This window comes from Bemisia tabaci, chromosome 1, assembly GCF_918797505.1.
Source record: "Bemisia tabaci chromosome 1, PGI_BMITA_v3".
NCBI classification, from domain to species: domain Eukaryota; kingdom Metazoa; phylum Arthropoda; class Insecta; order Hemiptera; family Aleyrodidae; genus Bemisia; species Bemisia tabaci.
The window spans coordinates 21,988,525-22,006,250 of NC_092793.1; the positions used below are offsets into that span (position 1 = coordinate 21,988,525).

At 36.4% G+C, this 17,726-nt stretch overlaps 2 protein-coding genes across 2 annotated transcripts; one reads left to right on the plus strand and one right to left on the minus strand.

Annotated features, from left to right (window-relative positions):
* Nucleotides 1-143: 143 nt before the first annotated feature.
* Nucleotides 144-10,811, minus strand: LOC109041202 (uncharacterized). The gene is made up of 3 exons (XM_019057456.2): nt 10,436-10,811; nt 9,503-9,698; nt 144-1,687 (listed from the first exon to the last, which is right to left on the minus strand). Exons 1-3 carry the CDS (start codon nt 10,606-10,608, stop codon nt 1,490-1,492), a joined length of 567 nt encoding a protein of 188 aa, XP_018913001.1. The 5' UTR covers nt 10,609-10,811; the 3' UTR covers nt 144-1,489.
* Nucleotides 6,197-7,702, plus strand: Cmpk (cytidine/uridine monophosphate kinase Dak1). The gene has a single exon (XM_019057454.2). The coding sequence runs from the start codon at nt 6,330-6,332 to the stop codon at nt 6,963-6,965; it is 636 nt and encodes a 211-aa protein (XP_018912999.2). The 5' UTR covers nt 6,197-6,329; the 3' UTR covers nt 6,966-7,702.
* Nucleotides 10,812-17,726: the final 6,915 nt, after the last annotated feature.

A 17,726-nucleotide genomic window follows, 5' to 3' on the forward strand; every position in this document is an offset into this window, starting at 1 on the left:
TAGTGTGATTATTGCGGAAAAACTGCTGCAACGTTACTTATTTATGACCACAGCTCTTTTACTGTTTTGTAAAGTTTCTGCTTTTTGCTCAGCAATCATTGCCCAGCAGGTTTGGTTATATTAGTCAGTGAAAATGATTTGACTTCTGAAAATCTAAAAACATATTTTATTCTCAACAAACATGATACTTTACATTACATAAATACACTATACAGATGGAGTTGATTTGACTGCTTAAATATGCAATGGGTCTCTTGTGCTTTTTCAAATTGATGCAGGTAGAATAATGCAACTGTATTTGACTAAGCTAGTTATTCTATTGAATTTTACATCTGTAACTTGATGTAGGGTATGAAATTCATTGCTGAAGTTTTCAATTTTCAACAACATCATTCAATCGAAGAATAGGAAACGATTTACATTTACCAATTCTGAGAAACCTTAAACCAGCTGCATCTTTTTTTCTTCGAGTTGATTTTAGCTGTGGTTATTATCTCTGGAAAAGCATAGGTAACATATAAGCAAACGTTTACATGATTTTTCATTGTGTATCCTAAAAAAATTAATGTAAAATTTGCAACCTAACAGAGAGAGAGCGCATTTTTCACGCATGACTAAATTAACAAAGAATATCCAATAGACAAGCTATTTTTTGAGGGAAGTAGAAAGGAAAAAGTCAAGCGATGAACTTAAGTACATTCAATTTGTGGTAGAGTATTTACATTGCACTGATCACCACAAACTATATCTAGATATTCGTTAGTAGAGTACTGCTTTGGTGTAAATTGCTCCTCATCGTATCTTGAATATCTGTCAAGTAGGTAAGTTGGCGGTCATTTACTTTTTATTTGCGGGTAACTAGGCTCCAGTCGTCTAATAGCAATTGAGGATCGATCATGAGCAAAGAAAGTTAAAAGTGAACAACTGCCAACTTGTCGGATACAAGTTCTAGTCTTTGGTTCAATTTGAAAAGGATTTTGATTTCCACCTGTATATGTCATGCTTCATAACACTTGAAAAAACTAGAATAAATGACCTATAATCTAAAATACTGTGGGCATTCATTGCTTTATTTTGGTGTTTGAGGACCTACTAAAGGAGAGAGAGAACAAGGATGGAAGATCCTTGCGCTTAACACCGTTTGAAAGCCGAGGTGTTGGACTCAGAAATTGAATAAACTTTAGGTAACGGGAAGAATAAGAATAATAAATGATAGTAACATAATGGTGTGTTAAAAAGCTGTGTCACATTATAACAGCACTAGTATAACTAGTATTTAGACCTAATTGCTTTTGATGCTTAATAATAAGGTGACGTTGAAAACTTGTTAATTTGATGACTTAAATGATACCTGCTTACTTTGTAGTTGGTAGGAGTTTGTGAAAAGAAAAAACTCTGAAAATACGCATCAAAGAAATACATAATGTTAAATTAGTGAGGAAAGTTTCCTGCCATAAGATCGTAAAATGTGAAGCATGATTAGTAGTAACTAACGGAGGACAAGACCAAAGGCCATGCCAAGGGCAAAGCCAGCCATGAAAGAAGCAAGGAATACATGAATTTCATCAAACATGAATGGCTCCTCCTCATCTAGCACTGTTCTGTAGAACCATTTTTTTGCTTTCCGCTCCTTTTTCTTCAGAAGTTCCTCTGCCTTATCCAGCTTTCGATCAACTAATCTCTCAACCTGAAAAACAGAAGAACGAAAAATTCCAGATTATAGTTTCTCTGAGCTAGGAGAAAACAAAGCAATAAAGATTCTGCTTATGGAACATTTTATCTGGTTTTAATGGAAAGGAATCAAGAGCTCAAATCGGATAGTCTGCTAATTAGTCGGTGATGAGCAGAATTCTTCATCACAAGTATTGTAAAATTCTGTCAAATGCAAATTCAAGAGCAGATCTCTTCTCCATAAGAATATTGTTGCCTTTCTTTGAAATGGAGATCTCCGTTGAAATACAATTTTGTGCATCTCTATTAAAAATGTTTTATTTAAAATTTAAAATTTAAGGCTTTAGTTTGAAGTTTAACTCTTGAATGTGTTTTTCTCACTATGAAATTTTAATACAGGTAAAAGACTTCGATAAGTACCTGTATCATTGCAAATTGAAGAAAAAAGGTATAAGAGATTTTTACTTTGAAATCGGATTGAATTACAATACTCATTGTAATTTTGACAGAAACCGTAGGAAAGAGGTTCGAACTTTTCTAGCTCAATGAGTCAAGGCAAGGAAGATGGACTGGACAGTGTAGAGTAAAAAGGAATCAAGTTAAATAAAGACAAAACTGGGGAAGGCCATTTAATGTTCCAATAATATTTCCGATAATATGTCCAATAATATTTTCTTTCCCTTCTACCTGTAAAAACCGTGGACAACTTGGGAAAATGTGTTTAAAGTTTTTGTTGGGACTCAAAATAAAAGAGGAATTTTAGAACCCATAATAATGATACTCTTGTCTTAATTCTTTGTCCAAGATGGAACGTGATTCCTTTCTACTTAACATCATCCAATTTTTAGTATCTGTTACTGGCTAATTATTGGCAGCCAACGAAATTTGGGAGTGGACTCAAAATTCAGCCTTTTGTTTTTAACGTCCATTAGTGCCTTCCTGCTGATTTATTCCAATTAGTGCCTAAAATACGAAATGATTATCCTAAAATCCAATGACCTTTCTCAGTGTTACCACTTATTCCATTTAAATTATGAGGTGATCCCAAAAAATTTTTCGAAGCCAAGAAACTAAAATCTTTAAACGTTCTTTGACGTCTTTGAACGTTCGTTTCACCATCAATTGAACTACACCATTAATGAGTGAAAGGTTTATCATGTCTTCTATCAGCAATCAATTGAAAAAGGATGCAGATAATTCTTAAAACAGTTGGAAAACCGTGTCAAAAGAAGTTCCTGTTCGAAGAAGGAATCTTTTTCATAGCAGTCTTTTACAAATCATTCGCAAATGTGATGATTAGCGAGAATACAAATCATAAAATATGTTTTCATGTTTTGATTTTTATTTCAGGCTTTTGCACTTTGACAAGAAAACCTTGGAAGAGAGGAGTGACAGAGCAGACCCTTCAATGCATACAAAAACACGATTGTATTACCAGACAACTAAATTTATTTCTGAGTATCCAAAACAACTTAGGAAGTGCAAGTACATCATCACACATAAATTTTAGAGCAGTTAAATAATTATTAAAAACGAAAAAAAAAAGTCTTATTCGACTAAATATGTATATTCTCGACTGAATAATAGCTTTGGTAAAAAAAATCGGAAACTTCTAGGTTGCAGAATGAAAGGATATCATTACAAGATTATGAGGAAGAAAAATGAAAATGTTTCTGCAAAAAAAACCTGCACACAAATTTTCCTGTCGCTGACTGCGATCAAGGTACATTTTGGACTTATTATTGAAACGGGAAGAAAAAAAAAAGAATAAAAAATCACAGAACATAGCTCCGTTCCTGTTGCTATTAAATGTTTGGTTTTTTTAAAATTAGTATCAAACTTTCAAGTCAAAATATCTCTAGTGATGTGAGGGGTTCATGATTCCTAATTGACACTCAGGTATACTTATAAAATGACTACTGTAGATAGCTTTTTTTTTACACAAATATATAGCATTAATAAATAAAAGACAATGTACAGAAAAGAATAAAGGTAACAAAACATTATTAAAGGACTGCAAATAATAAGCAGTATAAAATTAGTAAAAAAGTTCTCTTGTTTTACGAGATGGACTACAAAGTTGTAGCTTTTGTGCATTAGAGCTCTGTCTTAAAGCATACAAAGAAAAAAGGTTTGCATCAGAGACACAAGATGGGAACGCCAATTAAAGCTGCGTAAGTATTTTTGTCCCCACACTGGCTGGTTCAGAGCTGCAACATACCCTGTTTGTACCTCAGCCCTAGACTGGCAGGTATGCAAACCAAAAAGTTTAGGTAACGCCAACTAACCTACCCGTCTTGTGTCTCAGACAAAACCACACTTTTTTTAACTATTCTAAGACCTACACTTAAAATGGTCTGAGTTTAATGAAAATGCACCAAGTTTTTTTGGGAGCGAGAAGTATGCTCGTTGGCTAGTGAGCAGAATTCTCTATCAGAGTGATGCACTTGATTCCTCTCTATGAATTCAGGTTCTGACATCGATGAATTTGCAGATGAAGTAACCACGGAACCATGCTATCAAAAACACTAATAAAATACCTCTTACAGCAAATATAGCGGACAGTTGCTTGGAAAGAAACAAATAAACATGATGGGGTTGATTTGAATCAAACATTTCTGGATGAAAATGTTTTTTATAAGATTTCCATGTCATTCTGCCAAACAATTTTAACGGGTAAACTTCTTGTTTCCGGAAAAAATTGGTGCACTTCGGTTAAACTCCGCTTCAATGTTATCAATATTTAGCAAAACAATCCATTAATTCATCAGTGGAACTCCTATTAGGATTAAGAGCTTCCATTTTTCCAATCTTAAGGAGAACAAACTTAAATAGACGAAAATATTATTCACTGGTTTCATAAGAAGAAATCTTTATAGAGCAGAAGAGTTTTCTGAAGAATGGGGTAAATCATAAATCAAAATTTTAGAATTTGAAATATTTAAAATAATGCTTGGTCTGACGTGCTCTGCCAAGACACAGAAACCATGATTTGTCTGTGTGCCTCCAAAGTTGCATGCTGATCATATGGAATCATATTGATCAATATTTTTTGGAGGAGCTCTTGGTTCTAGCCAAGATTCATTTTTTTCAGCCAAGCTACTAATAGGCAGCTCTTATGACCCCTAGCTTGTCGTTTAACTGCGCCAATCGAGATAAATCATTATGATGAATTTATGGGAGCGAAAAAAGCAGTTGGCAGAGAACGTGCTTGCAGCAACAGGAGAGAATTTGATAATCACATAACTTCCACCCTAGCCAAGACTGAAAAAGATTCGAAAGCCTCTTTTTTAAGTTTAGGGTGGAAACAAATTTTAAAAATGAAACTTAATGATAATATGATATAGGTCTGCAAGGCAAGGAACTTTTTTTGCGCCGTATGGAAGCTACTTGCTAACGATGTGACCAACAGATAAGAACCATGAATAGCATTATCTATGACAGGGCAATACCGATTAAGAAGCCTGAAACATAACCTGTTGCAGCATAAGAGTTATTCTGGGCAAAGCGACTCACCTGCAAACAAAAAAACAAAATAAAATAATAAAGTAAGTAAAAATATAAAGGAAACAGAGTTTTTTTTTTTTTTTTAAGCAATTATGCATTTTAAAATTTGAATGAATCTTTAGAGAATATTTAGAGACAAGTCCTTACCCGCAAGGACTTAGGTAAGGTTCTCTTCCTCTTAATACAGTATAACTTCCCGACTGGATACTATGAGTACCTACCATTTAAATGACCATCGAACAAGATTTTTAGCTTTAAGACGTCTCATTGGAATTGAAGATGCTGTCAGACGATGAAGTCTTCCATAAAAAAGCCTTGAATTTTTCAAAAACAGCATCTTACGGTTTTTTCGTCGAGAGACTAAGTCAGAAGACAGGGAAAATTCAGCTTAATCCAAGGGTGCTGGGTAATTCACTGAAAGGAGTAGTTCCTCAATAGTACACCTAATTCTCGTCATTCAATGGTATTCCAGTATTCAGCAATGCCGACATTCCAAATGCTCAGCAGCTTTTAGAGAATAATTCGTATTTCGCTCTCTTTGAGGATTGATATATTTCGCAAAAATCGAGCCCAGAGGAGGCGATTGATAAAAGAGCGAATATCCCTCGATATAGGGGGATTAATCTTAAAAATAAAGCAAAAATACGAAGTCACGCAACGAAACGGGAGTTAACCAATGGAGGTAGCGCCAGCCAGCGCAGCAGTCTCGGGTTAAATTTGAATAGCCCGCCAACAGTTGAGAGACAAATCTGACACTGTCATTGGTTGGATACTAATCTTCAGTCTTCAGGTGTGTAACCTAATAGCACCTTTGCGAGAAAGCGATCTGTTTTAAATATGCTTCGAAAGCAGATAAATTGCGCCTATTTAGTTGAAAATAGATTTGGAGCGGTCTCAAAGTAATACAAAAGGAAAGAAGGGATAACAATGAAATATAAGGAATCTTGGAAGAACACAAAAGCTCACGATTTTACATGCAATTGGAAATGGGGTTGGCACTACACCCAAACAGCTGAAAAGTGTCAAATGACATCATAACCTATTTTGAATACAAACCACTTGACAACAAATCTTGAGCGGTGGCAATGTTGTGAAAAAAACTTGTGTTAATTAGAATCTAGCGGTCCGTGAACGGTCAAATTTGAAATTTAATGCGGTTCCGTTTCGTTACTGATATCTGTCAGAGGTTTATTAGGACAATGGCTAACGCAGAGAGGCCAAAAGTTGTGTTCGTCCTTGGAGGCCCAGGAGCAGGAAAAGGAACGCAATGTGATAATATTGTACGGGAGTTCGGCTTCGTTCATCTATCGGCAGGAGACCTGCTCCGTGAAGAGAGAAATACTCCCGGATCCCAGTACGGTGAGCTAATAGACCAGCGAATCAAGGATGGCCTCATTGTCCCTGTTGAGATTACGTGCAAACTCTTGGTCACAGCCATGGAGAAGTCTGGCAAGAATAAGTTCCTGATCGACGGGTTCCCCAGGAATAAGGATAACTTGGATGGATGGAACAAGGAAATGGGTGAAAAAGTGGAGCTATTGTTCGTGTTATTTTTTGACTGTCCGCTTGACGTATGTATTCAGCGGTGCCTCAAGCGTGGAGCTGCAGGAAGCGGGCGCACTGACGACAATGAGGAAAGTTTGAAAAAACGAATAAATACCTACAACAATGATTCTCTGCCCATTATTAAACATTTTGAGGCTCAGAATTTGGTTCGTAGGATTGAGGCTGATAAGTCTCCAGATGATGTTTTCGCGGAAGTTAAAACTTTGTTCCAAAACGTATGACCTTCCTAAGCGTGTTATATTTTCCTACTTAAGACATGAACTTTTTGTTGTACTGTTAGACTTTAACAATTTTATGTAAATACTGAAATGAACTCCAAGAGTGAACAATGGCTAATGATTAGATGCATACGTATCTCCTAGAGGTACAAACTTTAGCTCATTTAAAGCTGGGTTGATTTGCAGTAAAAATGGAATTTTTCAAATCCTAAAGTTTTCTTTGCAAATGAAAAGGAACCTAGTTTTCATTGAAACTGAAGTTGTTAATACCTACCGTTGATTAGATCTGTAATCTATTCATGAATGAATATTTGTGTGGCATTTATACCTAAGTAATTTAAGTGCAAGAGGATCATTGTTTGTTTCCTTCTCACGTATAGGGTTGGGATTGTTTAGTTTTTAGATTGATATGATAGAAGCAGAGAGCTCCTTTTAGACTAAGCAAAGGCTAATTTACAGTTCTTTCCGTTTATTGCTGATTTGCTTTTTTATTTCTTCTTTTTTTTTCGGCAGTAATTTTGTCATTGTTAAGAAGAGTGTGTTAAAAGACTCAGAATACCAGATTTAAGAGAGAGAGCTAAGTTTTCAACTCTTTGTTGACCCAAAATTATTTTTTGAAGGTTTTCATTATTAAAATATGAGGTTTGTCATAATAATAATTCGAAAGTAGACGTAAGTTTAAATTAATTGTGATAATTATTGTAATTTTATAAATACATCTAAACTGCGTAAACTTTTAAGATTTCGTTTTTCATCCAGAATGATTTGACATCGACCAATGGGCATAAAATATTACGTAACATAACTTGACTCCAAAATGGCTTACCATGAAAAATGTAAGGCAACCAGGGAAACCATCAAAGGCAATTATTTTACCATCTTTGGGAATTAAAGCTTAAAAGTATGATGCATAGTTATATTCTTTGATCATTCACTAGGTAGTATTTAATGAGAAAAATAGACAAACAAATCTAAGTACCTAAGACTTCATAGAAATTGCATTAAAATTTTTTTTAAAAAAATTACAAAATATATTCTCAGATGATCAATATTTTAATTGGTATTTTGTTAAAAAATCAAACTGTTGAGTGGATTATGAAATTTCCGAATACAGTCAGTAACCTATCATAGGTACTTTGCAACTTTGTGATCATAAATAAAAATTTAAAGTTTTAAGACCCTGATAAGAATTACCAGTAGAACGATGTCAAAATGTCAGTTAAGCAGTTGCACTTTCTACAGATCTTAGCCGATATGGAGTCTTTACTGACATCTGTGAAAAGTAAAACTAATAAGTGGCAGTTCAAAACTTTATTACTTGTCATATTTGTCAGGGCTTACATGGGGACTACAGAGAGAGGAAAATTTTCCAGAAATCTTTATTAAAAAGTAAAACGGCAATTTTAAGAATTTTCAAAAGACATGTAAGCTTATTCTCAGTCAGCAAAATTGGAAAATACTACCCATTATCTTCAGTGCTAAAAAATTAGTATGGTTCCATAGCACAAAGTTTGATAAAAACTCTTTACCTAAAAACCAGTGTGTATCAGGGAATTCTTAACAAAATGAGCTCAGCAAAGTTGCACCAGTAAGCTTTTTAAATGATCTTTAGACTCTTACCCCACCGTTTTTTCACTCATACTAACTCATACGCTCAGATTTATCTGCTAGTGTAAAGACTATTGAGATGTCTTATTCTTATACAAGTTATTTTCTGATTGAAAAATAAATTTGAAGAGTTAGGAGTTCTACTCATCTGGAGACTTGAATTATTCAAAAGCCCGATTACTCTTGATTCCTCCTCTAAAGTTTGAGCGTTGATTTTACTTCAGAATCATACTTTTATTGCATTTTTACAATGAGAGATATTATTATTAATCCTCTGCCCACTGAGAAATCATATTGCAACAGATTTTATTATTCTGAATTTCTGTTGAGAAGGAGGATTGAGCAAATGAACTAAGTAGGTATAAAAACTTAAGGAGCATAAAATCCTTTAGGATGAAGAAAAGTAATTTTCCTTAACTTTTTCTAAAAAAATGTGGAAAACATAAGTAAAGGTGGGTAAAGCTGACTGGGTAATGTGCATTACACTGAAGAATGCGATTATTTTGAAAAATTACCCGAGTTCCTCTTAAACCAAGTTGGTTTGAAGAAAGGAATGTCTCAGAGGTGTAAGTACTGTGTGCCAGAGGTTGCATGGTTATTTACAAGAGAGGCAAGCCAACTGAATTTTCACTTGTTTTCATTGACTGAAATTTTCACGAAATATTCTTGAAACAGAGAGGAAAATCACAAAAAATGTATGTTACTTAATTGCTGTGATTATAATTTCTGATAAAAAGTAAACTCACTGGGAAACTTGGAACTTCAAAGCCCAAAATAGATATAGTTTCCACATTTAGGCATTTGAATGGCAGGTGAAGAATGAGGAATTTTACCCAAGTTTAGGTTAAAACTTGAGTAAAATTCCATAAAATACTAGTGGCAAAACATGCATGCAGGCTGCGATGAATAAAAAACTGAAGGAATCTACTCACCTTATCTAAAAATTTGGGTCCTTTGGAAGTGGATTGTTGTTCAATCCTGCTGCCTACTTCTTCTGCTTGTTTGAAAACTTTGTCCCAGTTGATTTTGACATAGCCACTATGGTTGGCCACTTGTAAGAGAATTATTCCACCACCAACTGCCAGCGCAGCAACCTTTCCAACTTTCATCATCAGGTAGCCAGTCATCCTATGATCACAGTTTTGCACCGGATAAAATTAGGTAAACTAAATATTGTTCAAAGATTCATGTAACATTTTCATTCCAAAATTCTACAGTCAAGAAATTTCCCTGATAGGAAAATGCATCTTCACCGTTATAAAGAAACAGGGTAATGAAAAATATTGGTTTTGACTGTTCTGTGGTAAGCAAAAGGAGGATATGAAGGTTCAGCAAAAGCGCACATGGATTGAGATCCCTGCACAATTGCCCACAAAAGGATAAGTATAAGTTTCTTATAAATCAAACAAACCTTAGAAGCTCGGCATTTACGTAAGTCCTGAGAACGCATATTTGATCAAACATTTATCGCTACTGTTACTCTTGAGGTTGATCCTTGTATGCATTCACGACTAGAGTTCAGTACTCATGCGAACATATTTGCAGACGAACACAGCAAAAGCCTTTATGACAGTCAAATATGAAGGGTGGCAGTAATATTCTTGGGATTACGTCATGCTTGATTAAAACCTATTTTAACTTTAATATGAACTTGGGATCACTTATTTCGCCAAAATGGGCAATCTTCAGCATTAAAGGGTTTAGTTGTCATCAAGTCTTTGTCTACGGCGATACAAAGGCCCTGCTTTTGGGCTAAGTTTTGGCTTGACTTGGTTTTAAGAGACACTGAGAGCACAAAGAATCGACTAATCAAAGGTAGTGCGAAAAGAGAAGGTGAACAAGGGCTGTGATTCCACACAACTTACCATCCTGATGCACCGCCGATCAAGAGTTGTTTCGAGGCAGAGGATTTACCTACATCTTTGATCACTTTATCGATGAGATTTTTGGCTTCAGCAGAGACATCATCTATATTTAAAGTTTCATCACTATCTGCTGAGGAAGCTCCAGATCGATTCCTTACACTGGATGACGACATTTTTCGTGATCTGTGAAACTTGGCAGTTAATGATTTCCAAATATTAGTCAGCGTTAATTAGTTCACGGAGCGTAAATTTTCTCGCTAATGAAGGAACACTTTAAAAAAAACAAAAAATCACTATTTTAACGAGGATTTTGAGTGTGAATCGAAATTTTTTGCAGTGCTAGGTCAAAAAAAAATTCTCACTGCAAACAAAAACAAATGTAGGGTAGGTTAGAAAACTTATGAATGAAAAATTTCCCTCTATACAGTGTTGAGCAGAACTTTTTGAACGATTTAATAGGATTTTAATGGTGATTTGATATAATGGTTTTTCAGATTTTTTTTTTAAAAACATGAGTAGTTGTTGAAATTAGAAAAATATAGTTTAAGATGGAAGTTACGAAGCTGAATACTTGCTGCAATATAAAAGAATATTTGTCAAGTTGCAAACTGGACGGTAACGTTTTGAACCAGTGCAGTGCTGCGATCTTTCAACGAAAATGACGAACTACTTACAATAAATAACACACAATTTATTTATTTTATGGCATTTCTCTCACAAAAAATTAATGTTACCCTGTATGAACTCAAAGGACCCCTTACTTCACCCATGCCAAAAATAACTTGGATGGACTGGCACCGAAAAATACGAGAGGCGATCATGATTTCGGGACCCCTCAATGGGGGTCTAAGGGATTTCCCTCAAAAGGAAGGGGGGGGGGGGCTCCCGGTGTCCTCCCCTGGATAATTTTCGAAAATTATGTGCCGCAATGGCTCAATTTTTTGTTGCTTCTATAATACCTTAAGTATCGCCTTTTTCTCCTGTTACTTTGGTATTCCAAGGGGAAGGTAGGTAACTCGTTATTATCGTTGGGTTAGCCCCTCATAAAAGGGAGAGGTTTATTTCCTCTGTCAGACTGCCTCAGACAGTCAAAAAAGGTTACATACAAGACGTTGCCCTTAAATTTCTTCCAGCATCTAATAATTGTTCAAAAAAAAAATTAAAGACAACAGGACCGGATTTACTTACGTGCCGCCCATGGGCCGCCTGTATTTTGCCGCCTCCTTCTCATTCGTTTTGAAACATCAATAAAAACCATCAAGTGAACATGCCGAAGGAGGAGGGGTACATAAGACACTGTATATGCGTGAAGTATTCATGCAGTCTTGTAGGCACTATGCGTTTCACGCCACCCACTGCTGCCCGCAGCGACCGCAGTGTCTTTGGCGCAATGCGTGAAGTATTCATGCAGTCTTGTAGGCGCTATTATGTGTTACATGTGTACACCGCACCGAGGGTTTCTCTTTTCCATCTCAAGTTCTCGTCATCATTTCTGTCTGCGCCGTGCCGTTCCAGGCCAAATCATTCTAAAAAATTTAAAAAACTTTTAAGACAATTTTTGAACCACTCACTTGCATAAAATCTTCTTTTCACGGAAGCGGACGCGTTTCGGAGGTTACCTGCCCTCCATCATCGGCGCGACTGGTCAATTCCAATCAGCTGATTTCGGTCCCGGATTATTTCCCGTCCCTCCATCGTTGTCACATCTCGAGTGTATTGTTGTAAACAGTCTGTTATTTACTCCCGTTAGATCCGTATTAAAAATGTTGTTCTTATTTTGGTACATGTAAATACTTTCCCATATGTCTAGTTTATTTTTCTCAGTGACTTTTCTTAGCAGTTTCGGTTCAAACGATATTTCGTGTCCTTCTTCCCAGTAGTGTAGAGCTACTGCTGATTTCTCTGTTTGTCTATTTCTAACACATCTTTTATGTTCTTGGGCTCTTACTTTCAGTGAACGGCTGGTCTGTCCTATGTAGAATTTATTGCATTCTGTACAGTTAATTTGGTAAATACCTTTCTCCTCGTTGTCAGGTCTTCTGTTTTCAATCTTCCTGCTAAATTGTTGGGCAACATTGAACCTATTGGTGAAGCTTAGTTTTATGTTGAACTTCTCAAAAATCCTACGAAAAGCTGGGGCATATTTCGGATGGTATGAGAATTTCTTAAACCTCATCTCGGCTTTCTCTATATTTAGCTTTGATGTTTCCTTATTTAGGGTTCTCTGCTTCACTTTTTCATTCAATTTCTTGATTTCTCCTTTGTTAAAACTATTCTTTTCTGCTATCTCTAAAATTTTCTCTATTTCTATTTTGTAATCAGTTTCGTTCAAAGGAATGCTGTTTGTTCTGTGTAGCATGAAGTTGAAAGCTGCGAGTTTGTGTGGTCTGTGGTTGAACGCTCTGTTGTTGATATATGTTTCCGTGCTCGTAGGTTTCCGATATATTCCGAATTTGAGATTATCTTTGTCCCTATGTACGATTAGGTCTAAAAAGGGAAGTTTTTGTTCTTCTTCTACTTCAAGTGTGAATTGAATTTTCTCGTGGTATGAGTTAAGAATTGTAAGGGCTTCGTTAATATGGTGTTTTTTTAGTATCTCTAAGACATCATCTACGAACCGAGACCAATGTTGGAAAATTTTCGGGTATTCTTTAATAGCTCTGCATTCAAATTCACTCATGACCAGCTCAGCTGTCAACGAGGAGATCGGGTTGCCCATCATTAGGCCGTCTAATTGTTCGTAAAGTTCATTGTTGAAGTAAAATGCGTTTTGAGTTAGACATAAATTTACTAGTCCCGCATATTCTTTAATTTTCATCGAGCTTATTCCATTTTTGTGTAGCCAATTTCTTAAGGTGTCTAGTGCCAAGTTTACTGGTATGCTAGGGTATAAAGATTTTACGTCAAAGGAAACAATCCTGTCATCTATTTCCAGTTTTATATTCTTAAGTTTTTCTACTAACTCAATCGAATTCCTTACACTCTTCGATTCAAAAATTTCAAACAACTTGAATCTCTTGATTAACCATTTTGCCAATTTGTATGTGGTGGCTTCTCTACAATTTACAATTGGTCTCATCTCTTTTCCCGGTTTATGGATTTTCGGGTAAGCATATAAATAAGGTAGCTCAGCTGTTGTGTTGGTTAACCATTTCTTCTCAGTTTCAGGGATTACACTTACTCTGTCCAGGTTATACTTGAGTTCCTTCTTATAAGCGCTCAGCGGATTCTTCTTTACTTTCTTAAAATTACCATTTTCTAGTAGTAAGTTGCAGCGTTGTATGTAATCAGTCTTCTCCATTATCACGGTGTTGTTCCCCTTATCTGATTTGGTGATATACAAGCCTTTCTTCTTCAGGTTACTAATCACTCGCCTCCTGTCGTTATGAACTTTTTTCTCTTTTTCTGACTGTTTGCCTATGCTCTCTAGGATGGGTATACATTTCTGGTGTATTAAGAACTTTTCATTTTCATTAAGACCTCTAGTTGCGTTGTCAATGTCAGCTATATATTCAGTTATTTCTGTGGGGTAGCTGTAACAACTTTTTAGTCCTTGTCCTAAAATTTCTAATTCTTTCCCTGTTAATTTTTGACGTGAAAGGTTAATGACGTTGTCTGGAGCTGGTTGTTTACATTTCGGGCGATATATCTTATTACATAAAACCGCTAGCTTCTTTTTTAATGTATTCTTCTTGTTGTGCTTTTCTTTACTTAATCGGGTGTATAAATGCGGTTTTATGTAATAAGATATATCGCCCGAAATGTAAACAACCAGCTCCAGACAACGTCATTAACCTTTCACGTCAAAAATTAACAGGGAAAGAATTAGAAATTTTAGGACAAGGACTAAAAAGTTGTTACAGCTACCCCACAGAAATAACTGAATATATAGCTGACATTGACAACGCAACTAGAGGTCTTAATGAAAATGAAAAGTTCTTAATACACCAGAAATGTATACCCATCCTAGAGAGCATAGGCAAACAGTCAGAAAAAGAGAAAAAAGTTCATAACGACAGGAGGCGAGTGATTAGTAACCTGAAGAAGAAAGGCTTGTATATCACCAAATCAGATAAGGGGAACAACACCGTGATAATGGAGAAGACTGATTACATACAACGCTGCAACTTACTACTAGAAAATGGTAATTTTAAGAAAGTAAAGAAGAATCCGCTGAGCGCTTATAAGAAGGAACTCAAGTATAACCTGGACAGAGTAAGTGTAATCCCTGAAACTGAGAAGAAATGGTTAACCAACACAACAGCTGAGCTACCTTATTTATATGCTTACCCGAAAATCCATAAACCGGGAAAAGAGATGAGACCAATTGTAAATTGTAGAGAAGCCACCACATACAAATTGGCAAAATGGTTAATCAAGAGATTCAAGTTGTTTGAAATTTTTGAATCGAAGAGTGTAAGGAATTCGATTGAGTTAGTAGAAAAACTTAAGAATATAAAACTGGAAATAGATGACAGGATTGTTTCCTTTGACGTAAAATCTTTATACCCTAGCATACCAGTAAACTTGGCACTAGACACCTTAAGAAATTGGCTACACAAAAATGGAATAAGCTCGATGAAAATTAAAGAATATGCGGGACTAGTAAATTTATGTCTAACTCAAAACGCATTTTACTTCAACAATGAACTTTACGAACAATTAGACGGCCTAATGATGGGCAACCCGATCTCCTCGTTGACAGCTGAGCTGGTCATGAGTGAATTTGAATGCAGAGCTATTAAAGAATACCCGAAAATTTTCCAACATTGGTCTCGGTTCGTAGATGATGTCTTAGAGATACTAAAAAAACACCATATTAACGAAGCCCTTACAATTCTTAACTCATACCACGAGAAAATTCAATTCACACTTGAAGTAGAAGAAGAACAAAAACTTCCCTTTTTAGACCTAATCGTACATAGGGACAAAGATAATCTCAAATTCGGAATATATCGGAAACCTACGAGCACGGAAACATATATCAACAACAGAGCGTTCAACCACAGACCACACAAACTCGCAGCTTTCAACTTCATGCTACACAGAACAAACAGCATTCCTTTGAACGAAACTGATTACAAAATAGAAATAGAGAAAATTTTAGAGATAGCAGAAAAGAATAGTTTTAACAAAGGAGAAATCAAGAAATTGAATGAAAAAGTGAAGCAGAGAACCCTAAATAAGGAAACATCAAAGCTAAATATAGAGAAAGCCGAGATGAGGTTTAAGAAATTCTCATACCATCCGAAATATGCCCCAGCTTTTCGTAGGATTTTTGAGAAGTTCAACATAAAACTAAGCTTCACCAATAGGTTCAATGTTGCCCAACAATTTAGCAGGAAGATTGAAAACAGAAGACCTGACAACGAGGAGAAAGGTATTTACCAAATTAACTGTACAGAATGCAATAAATTCTACATAGGACAGACCAGCCGTTCACTGAAAGTAAGAGCCCAAGAACATAAAAGATGTGTTAGAAATAGACAAACAGAGAAATCAGCAGTAGCTCTACACTACTGGGAAGAAGGACACGAAATATCGTTTGAACCGAAACTGCTAAGAAAAGTCACTGAGAAAAATAAACTAGACATATGGGAAAGTATTTACATGTACCAAAATAAGAACAACATTTTTAATACGGATCTAACGGGAGTAAATAACAGACTGTTTACAACAATACACTCGAGATGTGACAACGATGGAGGGACGGGAAATAATCCGGGACCGAAATCAGCTGATTGGAATTGACCAGTCGCGCCGATGATGGAGGGCAGGTAACCTCCGAAACGCGTCCGCTTCCGTGAAAAGAAGATTTTATGCAAGTGAGTGGTTCAAAAATTGTCTTAAAAGTTTTTTAAATTTTTTAGAATCTTAAATTTTACTCTTGTGTAGTGTTTTAAACTCCTAAAAAATTTCCATGTTAGGTTTCTCTCTTACAATAAGTCTCAACTTGACTAATTAAAGGTGTTGTCTATTGTATCACAGAAAGACGACAAAATTAGAGATATACTATCAGGAAATGAGTGATTTTGTAATCTTGTCCCGTTTGTAATTTTTTTTTCTGAATCCGATTTTTCTTCATACCTGCATTTAAAAAAATTGCAAAATTTGCCGCCCCCTAAATTTGCCGCCATGGGCCGCGGCCCATGTGGCCATCCCTTTAATCCGGCCCTGAAAGACAAACTTTGGGGCGTGGCCGCCACCTTCCTCTTCTTACACGCACCGCGCCACTGTCGCGTCGTCAAAGACCTGGCATCCCGCATATATCGCTGAATTTCCTCCATTCTTAGATTGTAGGGCCCCCCGTCTTTTGGTTTGGAGCCTTGGGGACCCGATGATTCCAATTCAAATTAGCGAGCCTTGCAACATTCGTGGCTTCAGCGGGTTTATGCCACTCTCACAATCTTTCTCACTTAAATTGACTCGATCAGTTCGCCGTCAATATCTCGCTAGGCAATGTGAGCGGCCTGGGAGCAGTATTAGTTGCTCGCAGCATTTTGGCCATGTTCACTCGGTTTATTCTTGGCTGGGATGGTTTAATAATGTTACTTTCCGTTATTATCTGTCCTCTCCTTGCTCAATTGCAATTTTCTTGCTTTACCTGCCACTAAAGCAGTAGAAATTGCAATAAATTGCCATTACATTTGAAACCATGGGATTCCGTTCATCTCTTTTGGATGTCATTTTACGAAAAGGAACTAAAATTTCTGATCAATCCGTAAAAGCAACTATCTGCGCAGAGATACTAATGGTACATGTAGTTTTTCTTAAATAAGCCAAAAATTGTAGTTTCTTATTGCAAAATTGTGTCCTTTTAATGTCATGCAGGTCCAGGACCTGCAGGACCTGAGGTCCTGATAATACCTCCATTTACGTACATGGGAGTTTTGATGCCTGAGGAGGGGTGAGGCCCTTCCATCGCGTCGATTTTGAGAATTTAGGGGCCCCTCTGGCAACACTGAATGTTTTAAATTTGAATCTTCCTTAGGGGACTCGCACATACCGCTGATTGCAGCTTCCCATTTTAAGACCGTGGGGGTCCTTTCATTCGCCCTGATGTTTCGCAGAACGTGTTTATATAGATCTGAATGTTACTGTTAGATACCTTCAGGCCCGCCACATCCCACCTCGGGCCCTGGTACCAGTTTTAAGGTCCGGGCCCCAAGCACGGAGGGGGGGGGGGGTCCGAAGGGCATCTCCCGAGACATTTTAGAATTTATACGACTAATAATCGGACGCATTTTGAAGCTTCCATAAAGAATTTTTCCATCAATTTCTGCGGAGTAAT